General features: G+C 40.6%; 1 protein-coding gene across 1 annotated transcript in view; it reads right to left on the reverse strand.

The window, feature by feature from the left end:
- LOC137391173 (DNA polymerase epsilon subunit 4-like) overlaps positions 1–17394 on the reverse strand; it is a 31358-nt gene extending 13964 nt beyond the window's left edge. The window contains exon 1 of the mRNA XM_068077556.1: positions 17308–17394. Within this exon, the coding sequence (XP_067933657.1) occupies positions 17308–17371 (64 nt within the window). The 5' untranslated portion in view covers positions 17372–17394. The remainder of the gene's footprint in view (positions 1–17307) is intronic.
- Between the last annotated feature and the right edge of the window lie 5506 nt (positions 17395–22900).

Here is a 22900-nt window from a genome sequence, read left to right on the forward strand (position 1 = left end):
GTAAAACTAGAGCAAGAACTGGAAGGGTTGGCCTGAGATTTTCAATAATCCTTGAAAAGTGGGTTGTTAGTCTATGGCTTGTTAGCAACTCCACTGGTGAATAATTATTAAACTGTATAGTACATCTGTAATTTAGGAAAACCACTTTTTAAGTATTTTGTATTCCTCATCAAACCTTTTATAGTGCCAACTGCACGCTCAGCCTTTCCATTAGCCTTCGGGTAACGTGATGAAGAAGTAACATGTGTCAAGTGGGAGGTTTTGACAAATTGGGCACACTGGTGCGAGCTGAATTGCGGGCTATTAGCAGATAATTAGGTCAGGAAACCCATGTGTCGCAAAGATCGATATAAGAATATTTACAACATTGTTTGATGACTTACCACATATTATTTCAAGCGCTTCAGTTTATCGAATAGAATACAGTAGGCACTCCTAAAACGTAAACAATCCGCTACAGAAAAGCTTGCGCTATAGCGGTTTTACGTTATACAAACAGTATAATACATGTAAATTGCCTAATCCCTTCCAAGATCTTTCCAAAATAACCCTTTTAGCCATACAGAAAAACAACAACTAGACATACTTTTAATTAGTAGGCTGTACTATTATACCTGCAGTATTATTGGTGTGCATTGACAACTCTTATCCTTTTTATCACTTTCAGTTGTTATATGGTTCTTCGTGATTGCGGCAATATTACCGCAAGTTAAGAACATTTTAGATGTCCATTCACAATAAAGTGAAACGATAATAATTTTTAAAAATAACAAAAGTGGTGTGTGCCTGACAATCGTCTATCTGTTTTTAGGGGTCAAGGTTAGGATAAAATATATTTTTTGATGAGACTCCAATTTGTGACAGTCAGGTTGGTAGCCCGACACTGTAACACCTGTACCGATGGATCGCTTCGAAGTACTTTTTGAGCAATTGCGCAGCTACTTATTTTCTGCTTTGTCGACAAATCTGACAGTCTATGGCGGCGAACTAGAATGTCATGTAACTTGTATACAAGTGCATATATAACATATTACGCTATACGCATGTCATTTTGTTTCACAAGTCCGACGAGAAAAAGAAAGCGAAGTTTCAAAACCAACTACAAAATTATCCTTATTCAAATTGAATTTGAGAACTTGTACCGATTTGACATTTTACGTTATATGGAATTATCTACGTAGTAAAGCAAAAACTTTACATGAATTTTTTACGTTAGGTAGAATTTATGTTATAGGAGGTACCGTAAGACTTCTAATTGAACACCACCTCTATTTGAACACCACCTTTATTTGAATGCCACCTCTATTTGAGCGCCAACTCCATTTGACCGTCACTATGAGGGAAGGGTTGAAAAATAGCATGCCACCTCCATTTGACCGCGACTTTGACAATCTTTGATCTTTATGAACTTATAATATCAAGTGATTAGTAAAAGAGTCCACAAAATCATATTACCGTACTTTCGGACTATAAACCGCACCCCTATATAAGCCGCATCTGCTTTATTTTCCAAAAAAATGATAATCAAACAATACAAACGAAATGTTTGTTTGTATGTTTGTTTGTATACAAACGAAATGTTCCGTTTGTTTAAAACGGAACAGTGCCTAACGGCACTGTTTCGTATTAACCGACGCTTTTTAACCTAGTGTCTAACGAAAAAGTACCGTTAGGCATTGTTTTGTATTTTCTTTCACCGCTAGATGCGCACTAACCGGAGATTCTGGTTAATGCGCCCTAGCGGTGAAAGAAAAAGTCACAGAATAGCCGCACCCTTCTATGAGCCGCATGGCTCAAATCGGCAGAGAAAAGTAGCGGCTAATAGTCCGAAAAGTACGGTAATAATGAATCGTTTATATCAGTAACAATCAATTCTTTCATTGTCAAACTCCAAAGCTTTTAGCTTGTTTCTTATTAAAACTGAAAAGAACACTATAAACAATTTATAACAGACTCCGGCTAATAATAGTTCCTTGTTTCCGTGGTCTTGATACTTCGAAGAAGTACTGTACATGTATATCAAAATGGTTTACATTTGCGATGGTACAAAGGCTACGTTTAACGAGCAAAACTTGCGCTTTGAATTTCTGCTAAATGCAATGAGTAAAGGTTTTGCTTTGCTAAAAAATTGTTTTGAAGCTAATAGCAACTAGTTAGGTAATGCGGAAGAGTTGAGGTCAGAAGACATTGTGGAATGCATTGAACAACCAAAAAATGTCCGTTCCATTACAAGCAACAAGCAGAGATCTTTGACAGAGGTCTTATGCAGAGATCTTTGACAAGTTGGAGGTAAGTTAGTAGATTTATTGCATCCGAAATGTTTAATAATCGATTCATTGAAAAAAAGGGCGAAATATAGAAGACATTCGCTTCGCTCGTAAAAGGGCTAAATTTATCTTTCCGAAATTCTGATGAGCCATTTAAAAAATACAACGCCAGCCTCTATTTGACACCACCTTCAATTGACCGCCACCATAAAAGAAGGGTGGAAAGACAGGGCGTCATGGCATTTAATTAGAGGTTTTTCGGCATATCTTATAGACGGTATATGTTATAGGAGCGTCTACTGTAGTCTACTAGCAACAAATATGACTTTTCTTCTATGACAATACAGTTTACACCTAGTCTCTTGTCATGCAAGTGCCAAGTATTACTGGTACTTTGCCAACAAACATTATGCTTTTTAGCTAAAGCTTTATACAAGCTAATATTATATAGTACTGTCTCATTATAGCTATTAATAATGCTTGTAGCTTTTTACAAAGCTTTTCTATGACCAAACATATAAATACTTGGGTTTTCTGTTATCAAATCAGTTGTCTCTGGAGTGTGCAATAAACCATTTCTCTAATTTAATACTCTATTTAATTGCTTCTGTGCAGAAACATAACAGAAGCTAATTGGCAACAAGGATTTCTCTTTTGAACAGTTACAAAGAGTTTTGTTCAGATTTTATCATTGATAAAATCGATACAAAGAGTTCTAGTTTATTACAAGAGTAACTGTTCAAAATTGCACCACTACAATGGCAGAAGTAGCAGACCTGATCAAGCTAATGCAGAAGCAGCAGGAGGACCAGAGACAGCAGCAAGAGGAGCAGAGAAAGCAGCAAGAAGAGCATAGACAACAGCAGCATGAGGAGTTCAAGCAGCAACAAGAGGAATACAGACGTCAGCAAGATGAAAGAATGGAGGAGAATAAGAAACTGATGGAGCTACTACTACAAAACCTACAACGGAAACAAGAAACAGCTGCAACCGCTGTTCCAGCCTTCCCAGGTTTTGACCCAACAGCAGAGCTACTAACAGATTACATAGACAGATTCAACACATTCATTGCAGCAAATTCTATTCATCAAGACAAGATTGCTGGCACTTTTCTCACCAACCAACAGCCTACACTCTACAAGCAGCTTAGTAATATGGCAGCTCAGCTTTCAACACCCAAGCAGATCAACGACCTCAACATGAATGAAATACTGGAATTTCTCAAAGACCAGTATGACCCTAAGCGCTTCATTGTTAGAGAGCGTTACAAGTATTGGAGTGACATGCAGAGGAAACCTGGAGAAACTATTCAAGAGTTAGCTGCCAGAATTCGTCAAGATGCAACTACATGTGCCTTCATAGACATTACAGATCCATTAGATGAGGCTCTCAGAACAAGATTTATCTGCTCTGTAAACAATGAAGCAGTTCTCAAATCTCTCTTCAAGATCAAGGACAATGAACTCAACTTCAACAAAGCTATACAGGTAGCACAGGAAACAGAAGAAGCAGCTAAAGTTGCCAAAGAGACAGTTTATGGAAACTCGTCTAAAGTCAACAAGGTTGCTCAACAGAAATCAAGATACAAACCAATCCAGAAAAACAACTCTACACCTGACAAGCAGAAGGAAGGAAAGCTATGCTACAGATGTGACCGAACTAACCATACAGCGGATGACTGCAGATTCAAAGCAGCCACCTGCAACTTTTGTTCTAAACAAGGTCACATAGAAAGAGCATGCAAGAAAAAGAAATCATCTGCAGCAGAAAAACCAGTAAAGATGATAGAATGCACATCAACCAAGATGGTGAAACTTGCTGAAAACATCAAACTGGAGGGAGACAACTTCACACTTGAACTGGACACTGGAGCATGTGACAACTTCATCTGTAAATCAATATGGGAGAAGCTAGGAAAGCCAAACCTAAAACCTACTACAGTTAACTACAAATCAGCCTCAGGACATCTCATAGAGACGCTTGGCAGATGTGAGCTAACTGCCCAATTGGATGCACAGAAAGAAGTCAGACTACCATTTGTGATTAGTGCTGTACAAGATCTCAACCTACTAGGAAGAACTGCTATACAGCAACTAGGCATCTCTATTGATGACAAGCTACAACAGAACCTTGTATCAACAATCACAGAGAACCAGCCAGATGGGAGGTTACAAATCAAGTGTAAGGAGATGTGCAAAGAATTTCCAGAAATATTCAAAGACGAGCTAGGATGTCTCAAGAACTTTGAACTAGAGATAAACTTCAAACCTTCAACAAAGCCAGTCTTCTGCCGACCCAGACCAGTTCCTATTGCCTTGACAGAAGAGCTCAACCAAGCATACGAAGCAGGTGTAGCTAAAGGCATATGGGAACCAACTCAATTCAACCAGTATGGAACACCAGTTGTACCTGTACGCAAATCTACAACAGGTCAAGCTGCAGGGAAGATCAGAGTATGTGGAGACTACTCCAAGACTATCAATAATCAGCTAGAAACACATAGGAAACCTATCCCACTACCAGAAGATCTAATCAGAAAACTAGGTGGAGGCTATTGCTACACAAAGATTGATTTAGCAGATGCCTACAATCAAATATTGTTGGCACCAGAAAGTCAACGACGACTAGCACTATCAACACACCGAGGAGTACTACTACAGAAGAGGTTGCCCTTTGGCATAAGCTCAGCACCAGGGTATTTTCAAGAAATCATGGAGCAACTGACACAAGACCTCCCAGGAGTAGCAGTATACCTAGATGATAAACTAGTGAGTGGAGCCAATGCAGAGAGCCATCTACAAAACTTACGTCGACTTCTTCAAAGATTAGAAGAAAGAGGGCTCAGATGTAGAAAAGACAAGTGCTGTTTTGCTCAACCTACAGTAGAGTATCTGGGACACAAACTCACTTCAAAGGGAATCACTAAAGGAAAGAAGGCAGATGCAGTACAACAGATGCCAGTCCCAACAGACTTAACTCAGCTAAGATCTTTCTTAGGAGCTACACAATTCTACAGCAAGTTCATACCCAATCTGTCACAACTCACAGGACCATTGCACAAACTGACACGCAAAGGAGAGACCTGGAAGTGGGGCACTGAACAAGAAAAGAGCTTCAACAAACTGAAAGATATGCTATCAACTGATAGTGTCTTAGCACACTTCAACCCAGATCTTGACATTGGAATCTCATGTGATGCTTCAGAAACTGGACTGGGAGCTGTACTATTTCATCGTTATCCTGATGGAAGTGAGAGACCAATAGCCAATGTTTCAAAAACACTGACCAGCACACAGAGGAAATATGGACAAATACAAAAAGAAGCTCTCTCAATCATATTTGCTCTAAAGAAGTATCACCAGTACCTGTATGGTCGACGGTTTATCTTGGTAACTGACCACAGACCTCTTCTCACACTTCTAGGATCTACCAAAGGAGTTCCAGCTCTAGCAGCCAACAGACTAGCAAGATGGGCACTGGTACTAAATCAGTATGACTACACCATAGAATACAGATCTACCCAGCATCATCAAAATGCAGATGTCCTCTCAAGACTGCCAGTTGGACCTGATAAAGAGTTTGATGCAAGAGAAGATGAGGATGATGTTGATACAGTATGCACTATTCACACTATTGGACAACAGCTCAACTCTACAGACTACAATGTTCTAGCAAAGGAGACAAAGAAAGACCCAACACTAGCCACAGTAATGCGCTACACAGCAGGATGGCCTGGTAACAAAGAGATGAAGGAGACTCAGCTGTCACTCTTCCACAAGATCTCAGATTTACTTTCTATCACTGAAGGTTGTCTTCTATATGGCAACAGAGTAGTCATTCCTGTCAAGTTACAACAGGAAGTATTAAAGATCCTTCACCTTGGACACTTTGGAATGGAAAGAATGAAGAAGCTAGCTCGAACTGCTGTCTATTGGCCTCGCATTGACTCTGATATAGAGGAGACAAGCCGACAGTGCACTGCCTGTGCTGAACACCAGAAGCTTCCACAGAAGTATCCTATACATCCCTGGATGCTACCTGAGAAGCCATGGAGTCGTCTTCACTTAGATCATGCAGTGAACTTCATGGGCAGCCAATGGCTAGTGATGATAGATGCCTACTCAAAGTATCCATGCATACACAGGACGTCATCTACTTCTACCAGAGCTACCACAGACATCGTAGAGGAGATATTCGCACACTTTGGATACCCTCACACCATAGTCACTGACAATGCTACCAGCTTCACCTCAGGAGAGTTTCAGCAGTGGTGTCAAGAGAGAAGCATTGTTCACCTCACTGGAGCACCCTACCATCCAGCTACAAATGGCGCAGCTGAAAGACTAGTACAATCCTTCAAACAAGCCATGAAGAAATCGTCACTCTCACCTAAATCTGCACTACAACAGTTCCTGATGCACTATAGAAGGACACCACTTCCTACAGGATACTCTCCCAGTCAGCTGCTGAATGGAAGACAGATGAGATGCAACATTGACACCCTATTGCCATCACCCGCACACATAGCACAGTTTCATCAATCCAGAGAAGTCAACCGATCGGCAGAAAAGACAGTTAGCAAGATACACAGCTACAATCTTGGAGCACCATGCTATGCCTTGTATCATGGACCTAAACGCAACAGACAACCTAGATGGGTTCCAGCCATTGTTACTAAGATATATGGAACTCGTAGTCTCAATGTCAAAGTGGTACCAAAGGGACCTACTTGGAGAAGACATGTTGAACAACTCAGACCAAGATACTCAACAGAAGAAGATCAAGACCCTGGAGATAAACCTGATATAACAGAGGAGACAAAACTGCAACTACCAGCCCCTACAACTGTAACAGAGCAACCTCCGTCTAGAAGAAGACCACGCAACCCTCGTCTACCTGATGGAGATGAGTATAGCAGAGACAAACCCCGAAGGTCTAAGAGAACCAGAAAGAACCTTTAGCTTAGTGAGGAGGTGTCATGCAAGTGCCAAGTATTACTGGTACTTTGCCAACAAACATTATGCTTTTTAGCTAAAGCTTTATACAAGCTAATATTATATAGTACTGTCTCATTATAGCTATTAATAATGCTTGTAGCTTTTTACAAAGCTTTTCTATGACCAAACATATAAATACTTGGGTTTTCTGTTATCAAATCAGTTGTCTCTGGAGTGTGCAATAAACCATTTCTCTAATTTAATACTCTATTTAATTGCTTCTGTGCAGAAACATAACATCTCTCCTATGGGCGCTCTTGCATACTACTTGGTGCTAATGTCTCAATTGGAACTTCTGCATCCAGACTTAGTCCCGACCGCCATACATTTTTTCTGGCTCAAAAACAGCATTTTGTTATTTATAAACGACTTTTGTGGATGAAATTAAGTATGCCTAGATGTAAGCCTGTGGGTATGAAGAAACGATTGTCATATAACATGTCACTGGAGACAGTCAGATGACATCGACAATCATAGTAAGGAGTGAGTGATGGGTGGTCTGAGTGATATAATGGCCACCCATTGACACCAAATTTTTGTACTTTAGCTAAGATCAGCCTTTTGGGCCTCTGTAATGGTATCTAGGTAATGTTTTTGAAAAGAAAACGATCAATAAAAGTTTTGACTTCACTTGAAAAATTAAATCTACAGAACTAGCTGGTAATGAGAATGATCTAGATAGCGCATCGCGCGCTGTCGTGTTGAGAACCTGGTGCATATATTATTTTGGAAGGATATCATGAGGCGGAGATTGAATATCACAATATGTGATGGCATATTTTTACGATGTGCTGTGGTGTGTAGCGATACTAGAAGTTTGTGATTACGTATACAGTAAAGTTTAGAACATTTATATATTCTTCAAATCTTTCGATACTCAAATCTTTTGATACAGCAGCACTTCTTTTCAAACAGCATAGTTTTATTTCATTACATGATTGCGGAGCATAGCATATGGGTTTATGTGAGCTATCAAGTTTTATCTAGAACATAGCCGCTAAGCAGCCATGGTTTGAGGCGTCTGTACAGATAATAGCTTGTAGTTCTGTATCATACAGAGCAAGTGTATGTTTAAATATTAGTATTGACTTGAGCTTGTTGAAAACATCTATTTGTGGTTGACTATCCATGTTCATGACTATCCATCCATGTCCAATCCTGTATTTTGAATGTTTGATTGAATTGACATTTTCTTATATTCAGAGTTCAACTTTTGCCATACGATTCAAAACAGTGGCCAACCAACAGTCATGCTCGGATTTTGTTCTTATATGTATGAGAATGTCATACATATGGATGATTCCCTCTAAGCTTGCCAACATCTCATTTATACAGCTTTGAATATTTCAGGGGCCAATGATATTCTAAATAAAAGGCGATTAAAACAAAATTGCCCCTCTTGTGTAAGGAATGTTGTTAACAGTTTTGATGACTCGGTAAGAAACTGCCAAAAGCCGGAGTCAGCGTCCAGGCTGATATCTTGTTTTTACCTAATTTAGAAAGTGTTTTCTACTGATGACATAGATGACATCTGAACGCCTTATTTAGAAGTGTTATACAACACAAATTCTAACTGAAACATCTGGCTTAGGCACTACCACTACACTATACCAATCTGTTGATTGTGTGACAGGCGGTATCTTCAAATTTTATCATTTTATTAAGCTTTTCTCGTATCTTTGGTCTTAATGGGTGTAGAACAGGTCTGGCAGTATAAACACACAATGGCACAACATATTCTTTTACCAAGATTTTATGAGCGTAATCTTTGATACCAACTAGTCCAGAGAAGTGTGATGAGTGCCGTTGTTCCATATTGAGTTCAGCTTGGTTGACGTGGCATGATAAAAGTCTTAGCCTACAACATGAATTTCTACTAAACAGATAGGTATCTTTGTTATTTACCACGTATATCTCATCCACATGTGACCTATTTTTAGTGTAAAGCACAGCACTGAACACACCAAGCCAATCTATTGTTTGATTTCCTGGTCCTACCAGTCCATGGCTGCATGGTCTGAGATTTATCGATGATAACCAAGGTTCACAAGATATTATTATTGTATCTGCTTCACTATCAAGCTTGAAGTATGTTAAAAAGGAATTAACATACACACTAGATAACCACTTGCTGTCATTGTATGTTATCTATTAATGACTCACCAGTGTAAAGATATGGGTTTTGGCATTTGTGTCCCTTGAATGTGTTTCTTGAGTGCTCTGACTTTTTTATCTACACATTTTAGAGTAACGGTCAACTTGGTGGCAAGATTTGCAGAGTACGCTCTTAGCTGAACATTTGTTGCTGTTATGAAGTTCACCTCCAACCCAGCCACGTGTTCATTTAGCTGGAGCATGGTTAGACCTTTGCTGGTTCCCTCGGGATGGTATGGCATCTAAAGGCATTATATTGCTGTTGGCTAAAAGTTCAACGTTCTTCATTGCTTCCATTGCCACGTCCTGTGACCCACAGAGCTTTACAGTCACAATTATTGTGAGATAAATCCCATAGGCTATAAGCCATTTTCTATCATTGTTGTTGTAAACCCTAAGTACAATTCCGTCCCTAATCAATTCGTCTTCAGACACACCAAAACGGCATTTGCGTCTTGCTTCCCTTAGATTACTGTAGAATGCCTCAAAGCTTTCATTTGAAGCCTGAGGTATAGAATGAAACGTAAATAGATAGCAGCAGTGGATAATATCTGAAGTTCCTGCGAGGCAGTGCTTTCAGCAAAACAGACAATACAAGACCATTACATTCACGCATTCTGGTCCAACGCAATATTGTAATAGCGCTACCTGTTAGGATACATCTGTTTTATCCAGTCCAGTAAGCACAGAGAATGTTTCCCAACTGGATTTGAACCATCTACCGTTCTCTGCTTTCTGACTACTACTTTAATTAGCAAACAAAAGGTTAATTCTTAAAACGAATGTGGCTGCAATGACACCTGCCCGCGTCGCTGCTGTGACGGGAGCAATAGTAGGCTGCTCATCTGTGGTGGGAGGCGCCATGAGTTGATCCAATCACTGGACACCACTGCTACTATGTAGTGTTATTGTGCGTAGATGTCAGACAATGGTTTATGGTTTAGAGCTTGAAACAACTCTTACTTATTCTTACTGGTTTCACTTGCCATCCCAGAAGTGCTCAAACATAAAAATCGGTCCACACTATAATGTAATGGACATAACGAATGTGACACCAGCCTGAAAGACGATATTTCGAGAGTAAAACTACTGGCTTCCTCTGGAGGCATTCCTGTGCTAGTGCTCAATCAGATGACATGTTTTCGGAAGCTGTATTAACCATGTATTAAAGTAGTAGTAAATACATCTTACATGGCAACAGAAAATACTAACTTTTGCAACGGTGTCGCATACGAAGCTACATATTGTGCCGATAAATAAGAGTTTGGCCATACCTACTATTAATATTGAGATTGCAAATGCTAGTGGGTTTGTTGGCAACAACTGAGAACATAGACCGTTGTGCATATTAAGGTTTGTGGTACTTCATTGATTGTAGGCAAACAATGTGTATTTTAAGTGTATTATGGTTAGCTCAAACTATGCAATCGTCGTGTATTATAAGTGTACTGTGGTTTGCTCAAACCAGTAGTACTAATTGCGTATTATATATTGGCAAACACCAAAGGAATCATGGCTGATCCAGGAGATGATAGATTTGTTCAATGCCTGGAATTATAAGATAGCAGCAAATTGTCAGCTAATTGAAATACATTTAAATCACGGTTCGCAATGGTTGCTAAAAAGTACTCAGAAATGACGAAAAAAAAGTGACCAAGCTACTTCTATTGATGAGCTGATAGGGTTAGAAGATTTGACCAGTTCACATATGATAAATCAAGTGATGACACAAAAAAACTTGGGTAATGTCATCAAATTGTTTGATGCACACTTTGAGCCAGTCAACAATGATACTTATGAAGGGGTGAAATTCAATTATATGAAGCAACTTAGTTTATTCATTCACCAGTCCATCGTTGATGTTCAGACACAGGCTGGCAACTGTGACTACAAAACTATGAAGAATGAGTTTATTTGTGATAGAATTGTAGTGGGTGTTAGTGATCATAAACTCTGTGAATACCTTATTCATATTGAGGATCTAACCCTTCATAAGGACATTCAGAAAGCTAAAAAATATGTTACTTATCAATCATCAGTGCTTGAGATGAGTAACTCATCAGCCAATGACAATGAGGTTAGATCTCGGCCTTTTATAAGTTCAACGCATAACTAAAATGAGGCTTCAGCATACAGACAAAAGTGTCCAAACTGTGGAAGGAGACAGGTATATATGAGGGACAGGTGTGCAGCAAAGAATGCTACATGCTAAGTATGTAAGTTGAAGGGCTACTATAGCAAATCTACTGCATGCAAAAGAAAGTGAGAACAAACAGAAGCTTCTGAAGAAGTTGAATAAGGACAGCTTTATCTAAGATCAGGGTCTAACTGACTTGGATCATATTGATACTAACATAACTACCAAGACTGCTAAAACATGGTTAGTTTTTGACTCTAGTGACGTACAGGCTTGATACTGAGGCAGCATTGACTGCTATTTGATCTTTAAAGCAAAGTGTATTAAAAATACAAGCTAGTGATAAAACACTTGAGGGCGCTGATAAACATGACATCAATGTGTCAGGATATTCTGAAGGGGCTATATCCACAAGAGTCGAGGCTGCAAGAGAAAAAATTTGAATTGTTGATAGATTGGTGATACCACTGCTGGGCAAATCAGCTATATTGAGTCAACGGCATTCAAACTTGATGGATAGTCTTCAGATAGACACCGACTGGATATCCGAGTTCTCAAAGTTGTTTGAAGGGCTCAGAGTGGGCAAGAATCGTCTTTGACTCAGTACCACCCTTTATTCAGAGTGTTTCCCATCGAGTAACTGCAACGAAGAGAAAAGCTCTCTCGGCCGAGTTGCAAAGGATGGAGTCACTAGGAGTAATCGATACGATAGAAGAGCCAACGAACTTGCGCGCTCCATGCATTGTGGTGCCAAAGAACCACGGGAAATTGCATTTGTGTATCAACTTTACAAGATTAAGTAAAGCAGTAAGACAAAAATTACCTATTTCCTACAGCACAGGAAACATTGAGCGAATTGAAAAACTCTGAAATATTCAGCAAACTGGACACAAACTGTGACTACTGGCAGATGGAGTTACATGATGAGGTGCAGAAACTGACTTTATTACTCCATTTAGATTATACATATGCAAGAAATTGCCATTTGGTATGAGTTTCGCCCCTGAAATATTTCAGTCGGAGATGCAAAAGATTTTGAGCGACGTTGATGGCATAATTTGTCAAACGATATATTGATGCATGGAGTTGACCAGGATCAACATGACAAGAAATTAAGGAAGGTGCTGTTGAAGCTTCGACAGGCAAGTATAACTTTGAATGAATCTAAATGTCAGGTCAACAAAAAAAACGGTGAAATTCCTGGGGCATATTACTAACCAGTCAGGTATAAATGCTGATCTAAAAGTCTAGAGTAATCATGAACTTTCCTACACCAACTGGCAGTACAGAACTACGGAGATTCTTTGACGTACTTAATTATCTAGAGACGTTTTAACCACTTTAACCACAAAAACCCATCCCTAGTGACAATAACTTAGCAAGGAATCGGAATGGGTATGGGGCTTGGAGCATGCAAAACAGTTCACTAAACTTAAAATTACCCAGGTTTCCATCCCAGTTTTCACTCCATATAGTGTGATAGATGAGACAATAATTAGCGCATATGCTACTGCTTATGGCTTACATGCAGCCATATTGCAAAGGGTGAAGGGAGAGTGGAAACTTCTGGCATATGCTTTTAGAGCCTTAACAGCTGCTGAGAAGCGATATGCACAAATCGCAAAGGAAGCATTAGCTATTTGTTGGGCATGCGACAAATTCCACTATTATGTAGCAAAAAAATATAACAATTGAGACCGCTCATAAACGACTGCTAGCTATACTTGGAAAAAAGAAATTAGCTTAACTCCCACTTAGAGTGCAGCGGTTTGGGCTGAAGATGATAATTACACCTATAAAGTTGTATACACTCCTGGTAATAAGTTAGTGCCGGCTGATGCTCTATCTAGGTTTCATGTGATGAATGAATGTGTTGCCGAATAATTGAAAGACTCCAGTTAAGTTTTAGAGTTATTGCACTGGTTACAGTTTCATCAGGGAGGCTAAACGAAATTAAAGTAGCCATGTTAAATAATGAAGTAGGAATGCTGTTAGAGACTTTTACAACAGAATGATGGCCATCAAGTAAAGATATTCCAGAAGCATTACGACCCTTCTATACATTCAGATAGTATATAATGTGCATTGATGGAGTACTGTTTTATATAAACAGAATATCCATCCCTGAATTAGAAAGTCCTGAAAGAGATACATGAAGGCGATCAGAAAGAGAGAGACAGTGCATACGTAGAGCTGCTCAAGTTGTGTGGTGGCCAGGCGTGTGTAGCGATAGAGTAATGGTGAGAGTGCTTGAAATGTGAAAAAGTTTCATAAAAAACCAAAAGAACCTTTTCTAAGTACACGACTTCTTGAAAAGCCGTGGTGGAGGATTGCCATGGACTTATTTGAAAAAGATGGAACAAACTACCTGGTAGTAGTAGAATACTACAGCAGTTACACACCAGTGCATGCGTTGAAGGACTCAACAGATGCAAAGACAGTAGTGTCTGCATCGGAGGGCTTGTTTTGCAAGATTGGGTTGCCAAACACGATAGAGAGTGCTAATGGTCCACAATTTATAGCCAACAGTGTTAAGAAATTTGGGAACAAATGAGATATCGAATACATCATAAGGTTGCAAAAATCTCCTCAAAGTAATAAAGAGGCAGAGAGAGCTGTGCAGACAGTTAAGAGCTTGATGAGGAAGAATCTAAATCTCCAAGCAGCTCTTTGTGCATACAGAGACACTCCTCTTGCTAATGGATACTCTCCCTTGCAACTATATTTAATAGATCAATGAACTCAAGGGGAATGTTTGGAGCCCAGGTGGATGTTGAGAGACTAAAGACATTTGAGCAAGACCGGAGGAGAAAGCAAGCAATCAATTACTATCTAAGATATGCTACTAAAGACAGGAGCCCGATAAGAATTGGGCTAAAGGTCCTTGTGGGAGAGTCACAAAAGAAACCTTTACTAGCCATAGTGGTCGCTACACAAGGGTAAGAAGTGGTGGTAGAAAATCAACAGCAGAAGCTCATTAGGAAAAAACAGAGCTCAGGTAGCTCAAGCCCAATTTAAAAATAACTAAGGAATTTCAAGTGGTTTTATTCCGGAGAAAGAAAAGCCCTTGGGAGCCAATGGGAAATCCTCCTTGAGTGGTAAAACAACCATCTGATGGCTTATTGGAACAGCCACTACATTTGGATGCTGAGATGACTTTAAGCGGAGGGATGAACAGTTCAACGAGAACCCATCCCAAAGTAGATCAAAGCCCAGTGGTGATAGCTCCTACTGTAACTCGAACCAAAACAGGTATAATGTCCAGATGGCAAAAGGCTTGATTTGTAATGAATCTTATTGATCTCATATTTGTGGTGGTTATAAAAACAAAAATGTGAACTTGTACACAGTATCACCAGTCTTATGTACATGTAAATGTGGTATGTAAGCACTACTTCATGAACAATGTACAACGCACCCCCAGGATACAATTTTAATCCCTTCAAGAGTTGGTATTGCATAGTGAAAAAACTGTATGGAGGGGTATAAAAACCATAGTAATTATATAATGCAAACATACATTGGTATGTGTGGGAAAGGAAGTGTGAGAAAGTTTTCGGCAAAAGGAATATCTGCATCTTTGTTATTTCGACTTACGTCATAAGCGTACCGACTGCCAAATTTGGACTCAAGCGAAACTTTGTTGAATTCGTAAAGTGAAATAAGATTCATATGGCGAGGTGGAAAACTTATCATGTTCCGCTTTGTAAGGTGAAAAAATCGTATAACACAGTAATCGTCTCCCGAAGGTGCGCTGTATATAGTTCGCTCAAAAAGGAAGAAAAAAAGTTAAGCTATATAGAGCATTAGTCAGTTTTATACTAACAAAAATGTCTGTTCGTTTGTGCACCATGATAATATAAGATACCGCTGCAGGTTGTTGTATTAATTTTTGCAGGTGTGCTCCCACCTGTGGGAGAAATAATAGTTTGGGAAAGGTGTAATGAACACAACGGATATAAATTCAGCCTGTCAGCCGATATCTGAGAGCAACTTGACCGGCCCATTCTCGTGCTGGTATTCGATAAGACTGGACATGTTTTCGGAAGCTGTATTAACCACGTACTAAGGTACTAGTACATGTACATAAATAAATCTTGCAAAAACCGGAAGTACCGTACTTTTCGGACTATTAGCCGCTACTCTTTTCTGCCGATTTGAGCCATGCGGCTTATATAAGGGTGCGGCTATTTTGTGGCTTTTTCTTTCACCGCTAGGGAGCATTAACTAAAATCTCCGGTTAGTGCGCCTCTAGCGGTGAAAGAAAATGCGAAACAAGGCCTAATGGTACTGTTCCATTAGGCACTAGGTTAAAAAGCGTCAGTTATTACGAAACAGTGCCGTTAGGCACTGTTTCGTTTTAAACAGCAAAGTTGCTGCTGCGTTAAAAAGTACCGTCCTGAGTTCTGTGGCCTATGCAAAGATGCGGCCTATGTATTGTTTTAATATTTTTTTTTGAAAATAAAGCAGATGCGCTTATATAGGGGTGCGGTTTATAGTCCGAAAAGTACGGTATTAGTGAAGTAAACAGTAAAGTATTATACACGAACACAACACGAACAATACAATAACATCTGCCATACCATTTGCAATCAAAAAAAATTATTCACCATTGGCGCACAGTGAAAATGAAGCAGAGCCTTTGACTAGAACTATACGCACCACTGAATTCATGCAAAAACACATATTTTCGTTACATAAAAATGCCCTATATGTTTAAACGATTTATGATTAGGATATGTTTTGGTATATTAGAACTTGTTGCTTATTAGTGAGATTGGAAAACACTTAGCGTCTGTAAATTTTTATTTCCATGCAATGTATGACTGTAATCACATAATATTGATTATGCTGATGCATTGTTATATTGACATTTCATTCAAACTTGATGCCGACAGGGAATGGAGTCAAACCACTGGATATGCATGCATTATGCTGTTGCTTAGAGATATTAAAAAACCAACGAAGAATGGGGTAAGACCAGAAGATAGACATACAACACACACAACGGGACGTACAGTTAGCGAGCCACACCAGCAACAAGACCATTGAAGGCATCCAAAGTCCAATAATTGGAAAGCAGCAACAAGCTAATTAAAAACTCCTAACTGAGAAGAATCAACCACAGAAGATGAGCTAATCTCACATCAGAGAAACCACGAAGAGAAGTTGAAATCCATTCCCCAGCCAGCTAACACCGACATTGACAAAATAACTTGAATATCCCATCTCATTAATCTGGTGAAGACTGTGCTCCCTCAATGCCTAACTTCAGTAACATAGAGACACAACCCTGAAAACGTGTATACATCTACCCTCAGGCTAATCAACTGCCTATAAAAGGGAACAATTCTAGTAGTTCATCCTCTTTTGACATTGATACCTTGTAGTTGTACAAGACTGACAAGCAGACGCGGCCGTTGGCGCAAGATATATTTTATATTACTGAACTTAACTTTTACTACTTGTTGTTTTATTTACTGCTTGAACTTATTGTACTGCTTTTACTACTAACTTTATTTTAGAATTTTTTTACTTATATATTATGTTTTGGTTTATGAGAATGAAAAATATTTTTATTGCTAGATTAACCTCTGAGAAATAGCATAGTTAGACTTGCACTAAAGATTTGGGTCAAGTCCTATGAATTGAACTCTCAACTCTTGACAGCTATAACAAAACAAGGCGGCTTGCCTTTGAGACATTAATTATAAATAATAGTCTGAATAAAAAACGAGAACATAGTAGTTACTGATCAATGATGTTAGTGCGTTTCTTAAATGAGTAAATTCCTTCAATACCATACATAACAGCATAATTGAAATTTGGTAAAGCCCCACTCATTGGCTAGAACAACAGCGCACGGAAAAACATTTGGACTTCAGGTGAGACCGTTTCACAAACGCCGCCAAACGCGCAGCTCCGTTCCTAATTGACTAATAATAAAAGCTCGCCCGTCACATCAATTCCATTAAACACGTTTTCTCCGATCTGAGTTTTGATCACTGACCTCGATTACCAGGTTGTATAGGCCAGTGGTTTTGATTGCCGAGCTTCGTCGAGTCGACTTCTGTCGAGCTTCAACTCAGGGTCGAGTGCTTGTTTATGGTTATTTTGCCGAAATTCGATTGACCGCAAACTCGTAAGCCGACAGACTGTTTGTCGAAATTTCGTCGAAAAGTGTTTTTGTAAAAAATTATTTAGACTATTAGTCGAAAACTTAATTCATTTACTCGAAAATAATAATATTGGGCAAACATATTATTAATCATCATATCAATAGTAAGTTTTTAACATCTAACTAAATTAATATTCAACTGAATGTTAATTTCGATTTATAATTTTATACTAGCTCAAACAGCTAAACATACGCTACGTTGTTGTGTGTGGTTGTGGAGAAATTATGTTATGCATAACTAATCAGAATTCACACACAACATCAGTGTTGAATTTGCTTTTCATATTATTCTATTTTGACTATGTTTAGTTTGTGCACTTTTGCTTAGCTTGTGAGAACTAATTTAATTATTACTGGTTCAGGTATAGTCATACCTGCCAACTCTCACGCATTTGCCTCACGCATCTCACGCCTGTGTCATGCAATTGCCCCTTTTAGCCAAGAAAACCTTTTTTGCTCCAATCTTCACGTAGTAATCATATACTTACTACTAATAAACAACTATACATAAACCTATTTGTGGCATTCTCATCTATCAATAACCTCCACGACAAGTGGTTTCCATATGGAGTTATAGGTATTATCTTTCGCTGTGGTGTTTTTATACCCTAGGCAAATTTACCCCACTTATCAAATTTTCGCGGTTTCATTGCCCCCAAAAATAGGCTCTCACTACTTTCCCCACTCCAGGGTTGGCAGGTCTTGGTATAGTGAAGGTGTTAAGCTATTGTAAGCAATACTAATATCTACCAGTCAAACTTATTTTATTATTCTTTAAGTCAAACAATGAAATACGCAACTAACAAAATTCTAAAACAATAATATTAATGACAAACAATCAGAAGAGCTAATAAAAATTACATCCTTACTCGAACGGTCGTCTATGCTTGTTGATCAGTCCTGTACAGCCATACCTGCCGACTCTCACGCATTGGGCGGGAGACTCCCGCAATCACCCCCAGAGAAAAAATGAAAATGCTTGATAAATGCATGAGATTTTTGCCCCAATTTCCACAATTTTATATATACTATCCTGTAAAAAGCTAGCTTTTCAAAGCTCTGGCTCTCCATGAAAGCCAGTCCCTTATTACCGGCTAATCACTAGGAAGCCTCAGATAGTTATATAATATTTCACATCTCCCCCAGCTTCTTACAAAGCTCACAAGAAAGATGCATTGGTCGCGAGTGACTAGCACTCATAGTCATCCAAATACGCAGGACGCCGTTGCAAACGCTGCGACCGTCTAGGCGGTTCAGGCTGCTCAGGCAGTCTGTCCGCTTCGACTGCTAGCCTGTCTGCATTAGCCTCGGGTTCGACTTCCTCAGCTGGTAGCTGCGCTCCATCGCCTCTCTGATTTTCTGCCGCCTCCTCATCGGCCTCACTTAGAGGCCCAACTGGCATAACAGGGTCAACAGCCAGCATATTGATGGCATGTGCCTCTGGGAAGTGGTTGCCACCTAGACCCGATGATCCAAGTCGAATGTCACTGACAAGTCCATGGTTGACATGGCCAGTACATAGCGCCGTCACCTGACATCCCTTACATGCCTAAGCATGCCATCTACACACACTGTGTGCTTAGAGACGACGCTGGTAACCTGACCTAGCGTCCACTGTTTTATGCAAAATGGGGGGTATGGTTTCACCCACACCTCATCACCCACACTAAAACAGCTCTCGACATCTTCCTCAGATGCCTTACTGTTGATATCAAAGGGCACTCGCCATTGGTATCGAAATAGCACATTCGTAGGAACAGAGGTCTCCTCCGTCTCCTTCCTATGCGTTACATTATACCAAACATTCGCCTCCTTCGGGGTGATCTCCCCCCTTTTGGCAATCCTTTTGATTGTCAGATGATTTCTCTCAACTATTCCATTACCGCCAGGGGCGTAGGCAGCTCGAAAACGAAGAGAAATTCCCCACCTGTCAGCAAACTGATGAACAGCTGCTGACCTGAACGCCGCTGAGTTGTCCAGCAACAGCTCATAACACAGCCCACGCTCAACCATGATGCCACACAGCTGAGTCACTATCTGGGCTGCGGACTCAGTTTGCAGCCAACACCATATGGCAAACCGCGACGGGCCACAGTCCACCATTGACAGAAAAGGACTGTCGCCATAATGAGTCACATCAATAGCAACTCGGCACCAGTTCACTACGGCCAAATCTCCAACGGCCACAATACTCTCGCCTCGCAATCCAGGGTTAATGCTCTGGCATGCTTCGCGCCCAACCAGGTAAGTCTTTACCTGTTCCCATGACAGATCTTTACGAATCTGTTGTGCAAGGTAAACGTCCTGTCAACAACCAAATGGTGTGGCAAATGTTCTGCCCAAATGGCGTCTTCAGAACTTTCGCCGCTGACAATCGCAGCTGACACCTCAGCTGCTTCACAGTCAGCCTCTTGGTACTTTAGCCAACGCCTTGGTACCCTGGTCATCTAATCAGCTTTATTCTCTCCGGAAGGAACAAAGTGAACAGACACTGCAAGTCCATACTCGGCTATAGTGTCGCGGATCACCCCCAAACGACGCTTCACAAGCATTTCCTCAACACCCTTTGTTTGGACGCGGTTTCGTCCATCAATGGTGTTGGTCAACCAGTTAACAACTGTAAGCGAATCAATGGTCAACGTGAAAGTTTTGAGCCCCCACACAATTGCCAACTTGATCCCCCAACCAACCGCTTCCAACTCGGCAACATTGTTGTGTTGATGGTCAGACTCCTTTCAGAGCCATGAAGCATCCTCCACAATGTTGCCTTTGACCTCCAAGGCCACACCCATGCCAAGAGAGCTTGCATCAGTTCACACTGTAACAGAACCACGAGAGTTCACCCTCCAAACTCCTTTGACTGGGTCCTCGCGGCGGGCTCGTGCCAAGGGCTCACTAGCCAGACTGCCAACTGTCTTCCTGACAGGAGAGTCCCAAGCTCCACTGCAGCCTGACCGTTTAAAAAAACTGCACTGTGGGCGCAGCCACTCTGCCACAGGGAAGTGGCCAACCCGTTGGTCACATATCGAAAACAGCTCCCTTTTCGTGAGCGCTGACGGCTCAAAATTGTACTCAGGAAGAGCTGTTCCCCTCGACATCTGCAGATGCCTGCTGGAATCTTTCTGCAAAGCAACACCCAGCAACCGGCTTCCATCTAAGGCCTCAGGCTCATTTTTCTCGAGCCCATACCTAGCCAAGTGGTCTCTCAACCCTTGAGCACTCAGTACACGTACTCCTGAACCATTATGTCATCAATATAATAGTGATAAGTACCACGATGAACACGTTCGTCCAATGACAGAACCTTTTTAAAGGTTGACCTGCAATAAACTTGCATTACAGTTATTTGGTATCAAAAGATTCACCATGTCTTACTCTCTTGTGTTGTAGGTGCCAAATATGTGGAAATGTGATTACAAGCTCTTAAAAGCTCAAAAACGAAAAGCCGCCGTAGATTGGAATCTCTTTATTTCGATGACATAGCCATGAAATTTGGTTATCGTCTTGTCACGTGATGTTCTCCCGCGAATTGAATGGCCAATGGAAACCTCAATACAAAACTTATCGTAGCACTAGTTTATGACAAACACTTTGGGTTTTACCGAAGACCCTGTATCAAATATAGATGCTTGCTACTTTACAGTTTGTTTCGGTGTGGTCTAATTGGCAAGTCGTAATCTGATCATGTGATGATGTGACCCAGTACTTCGCAAATAATTTCTGCAGCGCTTTTCGATTATCACAGGTGACCAACAGGCTCGTCAGGATTATCAGACAATGATATGTACTCCTTCAAGCTAAGGCTAAACAATTAAACGAATTTTTACGCTAAGTTATAAGATATCACTGCTAAAAGTGACAGCGTTACGATGACGATAAAACAGACGCGTAAGAACAATAGACATAGTTTTATTGAAATCGTGAAGTATATTTGTGAAAATATTTCGACGAATAAGGTTGCATGAAAGTGTAAACAGAAACCATCTCTCACAACTACATCACATTTGAGCCGTTTTGGAAAGGGAATCCAAACTATGGCGGTCTCATGTGGCTGCGATTTTCTGTTCATTTTTGAGCTTTTAAGAGCTCGTGATCACCTTTCCACATATTTTGCACCTACAACACAACAGAGTAAGACATGGTGATTCTTTTCATATCAATTAACTGTAATGTGAATTTTGTTGCAAGTCAACCTTTAGGGATTGAGGTTATGACCCTTGGTGCACATGACAGGTCAAAACCCAGTCGAGTTAAGGCATAGTGCACACCCTTGTACTTCACGACCTGGTACTTCACAGGTCCTTCGAAATGTGGATCTGCAGGTATGCAGACTTAAGGTCTATTACCTTCAGCTCGCCCCGCAGCTGCCGCCATTTCCTCATCTTATCAGCGCACACCGCCACCACCTCATCACCAGTATGACATTGACAAATGCATTCAGCTCACGATAATCCATGACTGGGCGCACTTTGTCTTTCGTCGGCTGAACCACTACCAGCAGTGGAATGATGCCTTCTACAGGCCCGTGCCACCGCTTCAGCCAGCCTTTCGAGATCTAGCTTTCTAGTCCGGCGCAATAGTGCTCTCGCACCTGAGGTGCCCGAGTACATTTATACTCAAAGATCCTGGTCTGGAGTCTGTTAGGCAGCTCTCCAGGCCACCGCCAACAGTTCAGTGACCTTTTGCAAACTCGGCGATAAAATCTGGGACTTCAACCCGAAAAAGGCCCGTACTGCTGCAGGTTGATGGCCCAGAGTCATCCGCAGCCTTGCTGGCTGCACTAACAACGGGCTCTTTTCGAAAAACCCCGCAGCATCCTTTTCGATGAGGTTTCCCCCCAGGACATTGTATTTTGAATCTACACCTCTCCCAACAGTGACACCACCCATATGATCGATGAAATCACCACCAAGAAAGCAGCTGACCCCGAGATTCCTTAACACACTTATTACTGGCGCAGTAACACGAAAGCAGTGTCCATGCAAACCAATAATGACTCGACATCGGCCTCTCATGTGAGAAACATTGCCATCGGCTGTTAACAAAGGCTGGCTTGGCCTAATAGGAAGCCCCACCACCACTTGCGGACTCACCAATGTCCGCTCGCTTCCTGTGTCTACAAAACACATGAAACGACGACTGTTGCGAATAGCCTGAACAACTGGCA

Source organism: Watersipora subatra, chromosome 1 (assembly GCF_963576615.1).
Source record: "Watersipora subatra chromosome 1, tzWatSuba1.1, whole genome shotgun sequence".
Classification (NCBI taxonomy): Eukaryota; Metazoa; Bryozoa; class Gymnolaemata; order Cheilostomatida; family Watersiporidae; genus Watersipora; species Watersipora subatra.